The sequence below is a fragment of the Drosophila rhopaloa genome, unplaced genomic scaffold, assembly GCF_018152115.1.
Source record: "Drosophila rhopaloa isolate 14029-0021.01 unplaced genomic scaffold, ASM1815211v1 contig_80, whole genome shotgun sequence".
Classification (NCBI taxonomy): Eukaryota; Metazoa; Arthropoda; class Insecta; order Diptera; family Drosophilidae; genus Drosophila; species Drosophila rhopaloa.
Window position 1 is genome coordinate 371,957 of NW_025335179.1, and position 12,426 is coordinate 384,382.

Genomic DNA, 12,426 nt, shown 5'->3' on the forward strand with positions numbered 1-12,426 from the left:
TTTGCACGAATACAATATACCCTTTTACTCTACGAGTAACGGGTATAAAAATTATGAAGGCTTGTTTTATTGGTGATTATTTTAGTATGTGTTACTCAAAATTTTGATATGGTATAAGCCGTTTTAATCGACATAACACACTTCCTTACAAATATATCGAAAATAAAATCAACTTCTAATATAATCAATGAAGTTCATTGCTGTATCGTACAGAAAGCAGTAAAGTTTTAAATTTTATTTTTGTTTTATTTGTTTAAAATAACTACTTTTAATTTTGCGTTCAACGTGAATTTGAAAACAGTAGCAAAGGAAAATTAAATAAAGCTTGTTTTTGACGCTAGATATTATAAATAAATGAAAATGCTGCATTCCCCGGTTTTCACATAATTTCCACAATATTCAGTAGTCTGCATAACCTTTTTGTGGTCTCGTTTTTTGGTGTCAGTGGGTTGTCGGCGGATCGAACTACTTAGATTCGATTGGAAATAAAGTAGATGAGGACAGCAATTGCAATGCAGCCAAGAGGTAGGACTCGGTGCAGTAGTAGTTGGTTTCCAGGTGGTGTGTGCTGCTGCTTAAGGTGCGAAATTTCATCGCGAAGCTGCTTGTTGCTACTCTCCGAATTTTCAAGTCGTTCTTTGTAAACTATCAGTTCTTCCTCCCGCTCCATTTGTAAATTATTCATGGCAACGATATCCTCGTTCCAAGCATTCTCAGTGCTATCTTGACCATGTTCCTGCCCCGAAGTTTGTCGCTGCTCACTGCTTTTTATTCTGTTTTTCTGCAGCTTTGCAATAGCATTGTGCTCAATCTCCTGTTCAAGCTGCTTCTGTAAAAGCTTGATCTGTTCTTGCATGCAATGAATTTCGAAAGTCAACCGCTCCGTCTTTTCCTTGTATGTATCACATTCCTCCTGTAACATTTCTATGGCTTGCTCTGTGGGCAATTCAGGTGGTATATAAAGATATTCCCCGGCGTTCACCAGCGTCTTTTGGCTTTCTATCTTGTAAGCTGAAGTGCAACTTGCAGCCGGATCCACAAAAGGTTCAGCCATACCATTGGGCACAACATACCTTGGAAAATTGTGTGCAAGCTCATTACTAGTGCCCACACGAAGCTCAGTTGCGACATCCGAAGCCTGAGCGTCAAGATTTTCCTTCCCCTCCTTAAGTTCGCTTTCAGAATCTTCATCGTCATCGTTGAAGATTGCCCTCAGCACTGCGGAGCCATCTTCGCCCTTCGTAAGATCTGAGTTCTTAAGCAACTTGATAACACTTGATTTGCGGATGACCTTTTCCAAATCTATTTCGCTCAAGTTCAGCTTTTTGTTCTAAAAATGGGAATATATATTTACAAATAGTTTCAAGCGGGCTGCTATTAAAATTACCATCTTTTGTTTTTCCGAATCTTCAGACTGCTGCTCGATGCCTATCATGTCATCTTCTGGTCCACCCGTAAGATCCTCGTCGACACTTTCTATTTCTTTTTCATATTCGTCATCGTCGGGAATAATGGCGTCCAATTGCTTGAGGACATTTTGCTCCTCCAACTTATGTTCGCTATCATACTCAACAACGGATTTTTGGAGGTGCGAAACCTGCAGCCGTAGTTTCTCCAGTTCGCCATATTGCAAGCTAATTTTCTCTTTTAGCAGCTCCAAGCTGTGCTCCTCCTGTTCTTTAGCCTCATGTTGTTGACGCAAAGATTCCTGTTTATACTCAATGTACTCCTGCTGAAGTTGCTCCAGCCGAGCGTTAAAGTCCTGCAGGGTCTGCTTCGATGTAACCATTTGGGCGCGCAATATGCCGCACTCGTTTTCTGATGTAGCGTAGGCCAACTCCATCTTGGAGAGCATTTGCATAGCATCGCAGCGTTCCTGGTAGACCTTGCGCAGGGCCTCTTTGGCAGTCAACTGGTAAGTGGTTTTGTCCTCAAGAAGCTTAACAACCTTCCAAATCAAAAATAATAAATCAGTAATCTAATCACGCCAGACGGTATTTCGCTTACCTCGTTACGTAATGCATTCTCTGGAACGTTCTTCTCCATCATTTGCAACTTCTTTTCTAGAAGACTTATCTTGTGCAATAACTGGTCTTCAGATATCATACTCTGCCAACACATGGCAGAGTTCTTCCGGGTAGAATCAAGGATGCCTTGCAAGCTGCTTAGCTTAGCTTTCAGCGTCTTCTCCCTCTGCGCCGCCTCTTGAAGAAAAGCGTTCAGACGCTGGACTTCGTCAAAGCTGATGCGGTTTGGGCCTGTCAATATCTCGTCCGCCTCTATTGAAATGGCCTCACGGCCATCGGGTAAAAAGAGGGTGACACGAGCTATGATGCAACCGTGCACCTCCTGGCGGGAGTTCTCGATCACCTCAACGCCGAACTTGACGGTATCGCCATAATGCAGTTCCGCAGGATCATTACCCAGCTTGTTGTCATTGATAAAAGTACCGTTGCTCGACTTTGTGTCCTTGACCCAGAAACGACCGTCCGGGGTATACCACAGAATTGCATGATTTCTTGATAATACCTTGCAGTCAAAAATTGCGTTTCCCTCGCTTGCTTTGCTTTTGGCAATGAGGCGACCCACTTTGCAATCTTGGTTTGGCTGCAAAAGAATAGACCTTGTCTCAAACTTGTGCGACTTGGGTTCGCACTGCAATACGATTTTTGCATCACCCGTGCATATCGCGGAGGCCGAGTCAGATCCAATGCATAGATCTACGGAGACCGTTGGTGCCACGGGAGCGACCATCAAAGTGCCGCAATCCATTGTCGACTCTCTTTGTAAAATATTTTTGTTGAGTAAGCCCAGCGAACTGTACAGATTGTCAGAAGTAGTAACTCCCATTCCGACTCCAGCGATGTTTGCATGCTGCACCGAATTCATGGTAATGTGTAGCACTTGTTGAGGGACTTCAGAAGGTATATGCACAGTCGAACTATGATCGGGGCTGCTCACGCTCTGCAAGGTATTTGTGTTAGAGTCACAGACCTGCATGTTGTTGTTTTCCTGGTTCTCGATAGCCTCCTCGTTGTTACTGTCCCTCTCCATTATATGAAAAAGTGGTTCCGGTTCTATATTTTTCGTTTCCACGTTTGCGGTTTGCTGGGCTTTCTTTCGCTTGACAGTCGATTCCACCCCCACCCCGGCTGTAGGTCTGGTTGTTTTAGAAGATTCCGTGCTTGTGCTGGTCATGCCCCCGTTGCTTAATGATGCGACTCCGGCTACTCCTGGTGCTAGCGGCGGCGACGCTGGATTTGGCTTCTGGTCATCATCCTTATTGGTCAACCACTCGTTGCTCACCAAGACCATCACTGCACGTCCAGATTTCCAGATTTACACAATGTGCGCGGGTGCGAGAACAGAACGGATTTACAAGTTATTATTAAGGGAATAGAAAAGCGAATGCTTAATACTTAAAATTCGAGTTTTAACTGTTTATTCAAAGAAACATTGACACTGTAGAGTGAACTCTCAATGATGGCCTTTATTTTGAAGGTCACTTACAAAGAACTGTATACTTACACATAGATAATTATAATTATATCTTTTCGCCAAACCTTCCACATTTCTCAATCGTGTAAAAACACAACAAAAAATCTTGTTCGTAAATAATTCCATTAAATTATATTTGACCAATCCATACAAAAATCGGATTGTACACAGAACGATCGGTTAGAGTTGGAGTAAGTCTCCTACGTGTCTGTTCAGTGTAGGCAATGTAACCATGGCCCTTGCGCCACTTTAGACACACAAAAACAAGTGTAAGGGGTCCCACCAGATCGACAGACTACTTCAGACCAGCGGCTTCGTGACTCCACACCACTAAATACAAGCGGGGGCTGATTTACGAGTTTAGCGCGTAACTGCGGAGGAATTGCAACGACCGGCTGAAAATGTTAACAGTGGGATGGCGGGGTCACCCGCCTCATCGTTGACTGTCGACAACAGAACCGCGGATTACATTATCTCGCTTAATTGAAATTAATTAAAATGTTAAGAATAGTGTAGGGTGGCTGACGGCTAAAATTTAGGGTTTTAAAATGCCCTTGCGTTGAGCCGCGGAATTGGACTTACCTCGGGGTTTGGTTACTGTGCTTGATTTAATTTTGCAACTTGATTTATTTCTTTTCTTTCGACTGGCATCGGCTCAATTGCTTTTAGTTTTCTTCAACTCTTTCTAATCGTTAGGCGTACTATGTACGATCAGACGCCTTTTATGAGTGTTCACTCGGAAAAGACTTAAAAAGCAAAGTTTTTTTATAGGGTAATCCCACAAAGCACATCACAGCGGAATAGTTGGTTGCACTGAGCACGTTTTCATCCCCAGTCTTAACAGCCGTGACGACAACCGCAAAAAGTTCTATTAATACTTAAAGCCTAGTATCCCGATCGACAAACGATTACGCTAGCGTAAAAACTTTAATCTTTCCAGTGTGACCAAAAGTTTGAGAGTTCATCAGATTTAAGCGTGCTATGGTCGTACTGTCAATCAGCTGGGTTTGTTGACAAGCAGTTAAAATTCAAATATCGTATTTGCGGGAAAGAGCCTTTAAAAGATATTATCAAATACCTTGGCAAGATAAGTCTGCCGCTGTACAAAGAAATTAATAAACAATACAATTTAAATTTAACAGATGTTTGTTTTAATTTACTGATAATTATTTGCTAATTTAAAGTTCATAGCTGCACTTTTATTGTGTTTTTTCGTACATTCTGGACTTAAAAAACATTTTGCTCTGACAAGAGGCACCCCAGATAGTATTAATGTTATTTTGTCCTCACATGTAAACACCTGCAATCGACTTTTGTGAGTTTTTTGAGTTTTCCCCTCCATTTCTTATAATGTTCAGTGAGAAGCGCACGCCAAAAGATTAAATTTTTTAATCTTTTCGCTAGGGTTCACCCAAAGTTTATTTCCCCAGACTGGCAACGCTATGGAATTTTCTGGTATTTTTTTCGTCGATCAGGGGACCGACGTGAAAAAAAGGCCCGACGAAAGGTGAACGCCAGCTGTTTGCCTCTCGCTCTCTCTCATGACTGGCGTACGGTTTTCGTCGATCAGGATACTAGGCTTAAATAACAAAATTGTACTTTTTTAATAATAAATTCTTCTAAAAATGTAAGAAATTTTAATTTGTTAAACGCAGAGCAAACTTAATCAAACGTGTTTTGTTTCTCCTACCAAAAAATAAATTCTAGAATTTAATAATTTATTAACCAGATATCATATAAAATATATATATATACCATCATCATATTGGGAATTTGTCACATTTTTCTACAATACCCGAGTAGACAATCTTTTTATAAACCAAAAGGTGTTAAAAAAAAAACTTAAATTAAATTAAATGAAATTTAGCGTTTGTATTGTATTGTGATATTACCCGCCTATGCGGACAAATAATTCAAGCTGAAATATTTAAAAAATGTTTTGAAGCAATTTATTTATATGCCATTTTCTAATACTGGCAACAAACTCTTAATAAAAAAGATTTGTTATGCCGTCTTTCCACAGAGATCCATCCACCATCCGTTGAACGGATGGTCCTTACGCTCGAGATAAGCTGGAGGAGCAGCGTGCGGAGACCGAGATCATGTCATTGAATTGAGCTTGAGTGTCTGCCATCCTTAACATTAAAAATAAAATAAAATATGAAATTATAATGAAACAAAAAAAAACATTTATATTTAATAAATTTGATTTGTTACCATTTAGACAATATTGGTAAAAATCGGTTCATATTTTAGCTGCAACCTGACAAAAATCTGCAGACATATTAGTTCGATTTGGTTGTTTGCGATTAAAATGTTGTGCAAAATGCAACGGGCTAAAATGATGAGCCACAGCTGTTCAGATCAGCTGTTTTCGGATGGTGGATGTGCTCTGTGGGAATCGGAGTTTCACATTTGTCAGAATTCCCAACCGTTTCGAACGGATGGACTCTTTGGGAAGAGGGCATTACTCATTTTCTAACATATTTTTATTTAATTTGTAGAAAAATAAAAAAACCTCTCTTTTTACAAGTTCCACTATTTCGTTTCCATCGGTAATGCCGTCTTCCCACATAGATCCATCACCATCCACCATCCGTTGAACGAATGGTTCATAAAGTCTTGCCGTTCCGAAATTTCCCATTTAGTTTCCCATCCAAAATTTACGGACTTTTTATGCGATAGTTAGGCGATGTTTTTGGGTGCAACTCTGAGTTCTTCTTCTTGACAGTGAAAATTAAAACATTCACTATGAAAATGTTAACATTAATGACGGGAAACTTTTGAAAACGGAAGGCGCCAAATAAAAAAATGCTGTTTATACTTGTAATACTTAATAATTTACGGCTCCATCCGTGTGGTAGCATTAAGAGACAGAGCTGGCAAAAATGCAGATTTATTAGTCCGATTTGGTTGTTCCAAGTAATTTTGTTTCTGTTACCAAGTATCATTTAAAGCGCTGTTGTGCTTATTTAAATGTTATTTAAAATGCAACAGGCTATATTGATTAGCCACAGCTTTTCAGATCAGCTGTTATCGGATGGTGGATGTGCTCTGTGGGAATCGGAATTTCACATTTGTCATAAATCCGATTCGATCGGATGGACTCTATGGGATGAGGGATAACAGACCACCGCTTATTTGAAGGAAGTATATCCGAAGTGTACTTATTAGTAACGTAATCAGCGTTAGTTAAAATACGTAATTTTTTTACGTTTACGTTTTTTTGTTTTTGTTATCAATTTACCCTAATTCTGGAAAATATTTTGTTTGGTTTTTCTTTATAAAAATAGGTTCGACTTCAGGCCGAATTTGCTAAGCCTTACTGAAGCCGATGCACTCACCACAGGTTGAATATCAAACTATATGTCCACTTAATAATTATTATTTTATGATTATGCACATAATTTTTGCGTTTCCTCTACTAAAGTGTTGAATAAAAAAAGTCGATAGTCCCACCAGAATATCGATATTGTCAAAAATGTTAAAAACATCCATGCATCGAGAGCGAGTGGCAAACAGCTGGCGTTCACTTTTCGTCGGGCCTTTTTTTCACCTCGGTACTCAGATCGACGAAAAAAATACTAGAAAATTTCATAGCGTTGCAAGTCTGCTGAAATGAACATTGGATGAACCCTAGCGGAAAGAATAACATATTTAAGCCTAGTATCCAGATCGACAAACGATTACGCTAGCGTAAAAACTTTAATCCAAAAGTTTGAGAGTTCATCAGATTTAAGCGTGCTACGGTCGTACTGTCAATCAGCTGAGTTTGTTGACAAGCAGTTAAAATTCAAATATCGTATTTGCGGGAAAGAGCCTTTAAAAGATATTATCAAATACCTTGGCAAGACAAGTCTGCCGGTGTACAAAGAAATTAAAAAACAATACAATTTAAATTTAACAGTTGTTTTTTTAATTTACTGATAATTATTTGCTAATTTTAAGTTCATAGCTGCACTTTATAATTTTATTTGGATAACTTACATAAAATGTACTTGTATTTTGTTTAAATATACTCCTAAAGAAGCTAAATTTTGAAAATTAAACCTACCCTGTTAAAATAAGTAATAAATTTTATATATTTTATTAAATATATATATTTTATTAAATATACTAAATAATTGAAATGGGGAATATGTTAAATATTCTATTAAATTAATTAAATAATTTAAGTAGTCAATATATGGAATATACTATTTAATAATTCAAATAGTTAATATATTAAATACTATACCTAATTAAAATAGTTAATATACAAATACATACTTAAATATTATATATACATTTTATAAAAATTACCCATTTTTAGTATTTCTTATGAATATTAAATTTGGTTAAATGATTTTTTAATTTGATTTGTAAAACGCGCGCTTTTGGGTGAAAAGCGCGCATACTTATATTTAAATTAATTATAAAAACATACCTTTTAACACAAAACATATAAAACTGCTTGAGTAAAACAGGCATGGATAAAAAATAAAGCGACATATATTTAATTAAATATCCTTTAAATATATTCCATTTAAATAAACTTCGCTTGGTTTTTTTTTAACAATCATAGTATATTCAAATATATTAAACTTTATTGAAATATTTTTAAATTTAATCAAGCAGTTTTATATGTTTTGTATTAAAAGTTATGTTTTTAGCTTTAATTTAAATATGTAAAACGAAACTATGAATTAAATATGCAGATATTAATATTTAAGGTATATAAAAAAGTTTTATATCAAGCTTCATTGCCACATATAGTTAAATAAATGTAATTTAAATAATCATCCTGTTCAATCATAGAAGTTATTTTGACACACAATTAGTTTCTTAGTCCAGAAATGATTTCTGGACGAAAATCGTCTTCTCGAACAAATACGCACACATACGCACTTCCTTATTCGTGCAATTCTATTTTTAGATTTTTACGCTCTCAACTTTGTGCGAGCGGAAAGAGCGGAATTTTCGTCGCCACCAAAAAACGAGCTCCATATTGCAAAACCAATGTATGGGAGTTACGCATCTTAGTGATTATATTGGTCTTTGGTAAAACCCACGGCTGAACCGGCATCTTAATCACGAAACGCATTAAAAAGGTTTGCAACTACTTACTTGCAGGCCACGTCTATCAAAGTGCAGTCAGGTAACGGACACCCTTCCATAGCCGCTGGCATCTGCCACTATTTCAACACCACAAGGGAATGACGTGCAAGCCAACCATTTGAAAACTAATTTCCAATTAGAACAGCTTGTATTGGAAAAGAGGCGTCTGCGACGTGCTTGGTAAACCAAAAGATCGCACTCTTCAAAATAACGTTTTAAGAAAGCAAACTGCACGCTAAACCGAGCCCTGAAGAAAGACGCTAAAATTGCACAAGTACGGGACATCGGTACAATTAGTACAAAACATTCTCTGTGGAGGGCTCACCCAAATCTGAGTTCTCCAAAGGAAACAGTCACTCCAAAAAGAAATTCATCAGGTAACTGGGCCAACAGCGACGAAGATAGAGCCGAAACTTTTGCTTCACATCTTTTTGCTTAGCTTTTTCTTAAAGCCTAGTATCCACTTCGACGTAAACCGTACGCCAGTCATGAGAGAGAGCGAGAGGCAAACAGCTGGCGTTCACTTTTCGTCGGGCCTTTTTTTCACTTCGGTCTCCTGATCGACGAAAAAAATACCAGAAAATTCCATAGCCAAAATTCCATGCCAGTCTGCGGAAATAAACTTTGGGTGAACCCTAGCGAAAAGATTAAAAAATTTAATCTTTTGGCGTGCGCTTCTCACTGAACATTATAAGAAATGGAGGGAAAAACTCAAAAAACTCACAAAAGTCGATTGCAGGTGTTTACATGTGAGGACAAAATAACTTTAATATTATCTGGGGTGCCTCTTGTCAGAGCAAAATGTTTTTTAGGTCCAGAATGTACGAAAAAACACAATAAAAGTGCAGCTATGAACTTTAAATTAGCAAATAATTATCAGTAAATTAAAAAAAAGAACTGTTAATTTTAAATTGTATTGTTTTTTAATTTCTTTGTACAGCGGTAGACTTTTCTTGCCAAGGTATTTGATAATATCTTTTAAAGGCTCTTTCCCGCAAATACGATATTTGAATATTAACTGCTTGTCAACAAACCCAGCTGATTGACAGTACGACCGTAGCACGCTTAACTCTGATGAACTCTCAAACTTTTGGTCACACTGGAAAGATTAAAGTTTTTACGCTAGCGTAATCGTTTGTCGATCTGGATACTACGCTTAAACTTAAATATTTTAGCAATAAAAACTTGAAACACAACATCTGCAGCAAACCGTGTTCCCGCAAATGTTTACGTCTGCCAAATTGAGCTGCATATACCTGCATATTAATACTATATTACATTTTTTAGTTTCAATGTGTGCGAGTGCTTTTTTCGGTATGGTACGCGGAAATTGATGGTGCCAGAAAGCTTTCGCCGATGGAGACGTACATGCATGATACAATAACATAAGGTAGTCTCGTCGGCAAAATTTTGGTACCCTACTATTATAACAATGAGTGCGAGTGAGATGGGAACTGTTTAGTAAGTGCGAGCAGAGCGACAATAGAATGTGTGGATTAACCCTTAGATGGTTCAGAGGGTTTTTTTTGCCTTTCATAATAAAAGGAGTTTAATTTTTTTTTATAATTTAATTTTTAATAATTTTATATTTGAAATTAGGCGTTGTTTTTGTCTCTGAATACTGAGTCTTTTGTTAAGATTCTTAATTCTAAAATATATTCTAATCTTAAAATAACAAAGAATGTAAACAAAACTTTAATAATCACAGCCGAAAATGTTAGTATAAATTTAGACATAAAAACTTATACTAACATATTCGGCTGCGATTATTAAAGTTTCGTTTACACTCTTTGTTATTTTAAAAGTATCACAGCGATTCCTCCCACAGCGCTCTTTTTGCCAAACATTTCGGTGCCTTTACGCCATCGACGTGTTTGCGGCACACATTGCAAAATGTCATGTTGCTCAAGGGTTAATTTCCTAAAAAATTCGTCCGCAGACAACCTATCCCTTCGAAAGACGAACACGCACTGACCAAAACCCGAACGTTTAGACAGCCGACGAGACTATGCGACTATGTATCATGCGTACATGTATAGCAACATTTTTATTAAAACGAATTATAATAAGAGTCAACGCGCTTATATATCCGAAAAAAATTGTTTTCAACAGAAAGAAAATCAGAGAATTCGGAAAAATTTCGAAATAAGCAACAAGGAATGGCTTGATGATGAGTTGGTAATGATACCCCCGAAATTAACTACTGGACGACCCAAAGTCAATTTTAATAATTGCCAAGAAAAAACTTAAAAAAGAAAGGTTTCGGACACAGTTAAAGAAATTTCTTGCGATGCACGCGTATGTGCTTCAAGTACTAGTTTGTACAATTCTGGAAAGTGAACAACAAAAATAAAATTACAAATTCAATTAGATGGTATTGAACTTATCAAATACACAGCGGAAGAAGCCTTAGCACTATATAAAGATGGTGGTTACACACAGAAGAAGAAGACTTGCAGAGTGGCACTAAAAAGCGGAATGCAAATATATTTCCGACGTACTATCAACCACGATCTGCTAAAAAAGAGTGCTATCCAAATGATCTGGAAGTTAGTGAAGATTCATTTAAAGTTTCGTTACAAAATTTAATTGATCACACTGTGGCGAAAATACATGATGCGCATTTCAAAGATTTCCCCTTTACTGTCATATACAAATAGGGCTGTGATGGAAGTAGTGGCCATGCAACTTATCGGCAAAATTTTAATAATTTAAACGCATGCATGATTGATCAACATATGTTTTCGGTGTGCTTGGTGCCATTACTTGGATCAACAATACTTTGGAAAAATATGAAACCGTCATCTACTCGTTATTGCACGCCATTAAAACTGATGTGTATAAAAGAAACAAAAGATTACAAGATTAGGTTAAACATTTTGAAAGTCAAATACCCGAAATAAAGCCGACAATTTTGGAAAAATTTGAAGTACATCATCAATTGCATATGATCATTATAGATGGAAGAATATTCAATGTTTTGTCAGAATCATCATCCCTAGTATGTAAAATATGTTATCCAACCCCAAAGAATATGATACGATCTTAACGCTTTTAAAAATTTGCGTGCAAGAGAAGATCTCAAGTCTATACGCTTGAATTCGTTTCCTTGATTGCATCCTGCATATTAGCCATAGACTGTTGATAAAGCTGCTGTTGATAAGAGAAGTCTTGAAATACAAGAGAATTTACGGAAAGAAATGGGCATATTGGTTGATATTCCCAAGGCTGGATCAGAGAATACTAACGATGGAAATTCAGCACGAAAATTTTTCCTAGATCCAAAACTGGGTGCTAAAAGGAGGAGTTAACTCAGTATTCATTTATCGATTTAGTTTTATCCTACGAACAATGGCATCGGGATATGAAATTGATACGGATGCATTTCGAAATTACGCATTTCAAACAGCAACAATATTTTTTGACTTGAACCCATGGTTTTATATGCCTCAATGTATCTATAAAATGTTAATACATGGTGCTGAAATTCTTCGAAAATTTCGATTGAACCACACTAGAAAAAATGTACACACTGGGAAACTTGGCCAATACACTTTATATTTCATCGTACCCAATCATTACGATGCTGTCAAAAAGTTCAGTTTCCTCTTCCAAAAAGGATGAATCGATTGATAAGCCTTATTTTATATAAAGGCTTAAAAATTTTTTTTTAAATATATTGAAGTGAATAAAAAATTGAAAGGGTTTTTTATTTGTTTAATTTATCAATATAATACTCATTTATGCATTTACAAAACATTTATGCATTTTTCAATGATGTTAATATTTACATGATTCGACATTTTATTAACAAGGCACTTATGAATATGC

General features: G+C 36.8%; 1 protein-coding gene across 1 annotated transcript; it reads right to left on the reverse strand.

Moving 5' to 3' along the window:
- Window positions 1-225: 225 nt before the first annotated feature.
- On the reverse strand, window positions 226-4,226 carry LOC108041301 (sarcolemmal membrane-associated protein). The gene is made up of 4 exons (XM_017119194.2): window positions 4,081-4,226; window positions 2,008-3,317; window positions 1,388-1,948; window positions 226-1,330 (listed from the first exon to the last, which is right to left on the reverse strand). The coding sequence occupies exons 2-4, from the start codon at window positions 3,313-3,315 to the stop codon at window positions 470-472; spliced, it is 2,730 nt and encodes a 909-aa protein (XP_016974683.1). The 5' UTR covers window positions 3,316-3,317; window positions 4,081-4,226; the 3' UTR covers window positions 226-469.
- Window positions 4,227-12,426: the final 8,200 nt, after the last annotated feature.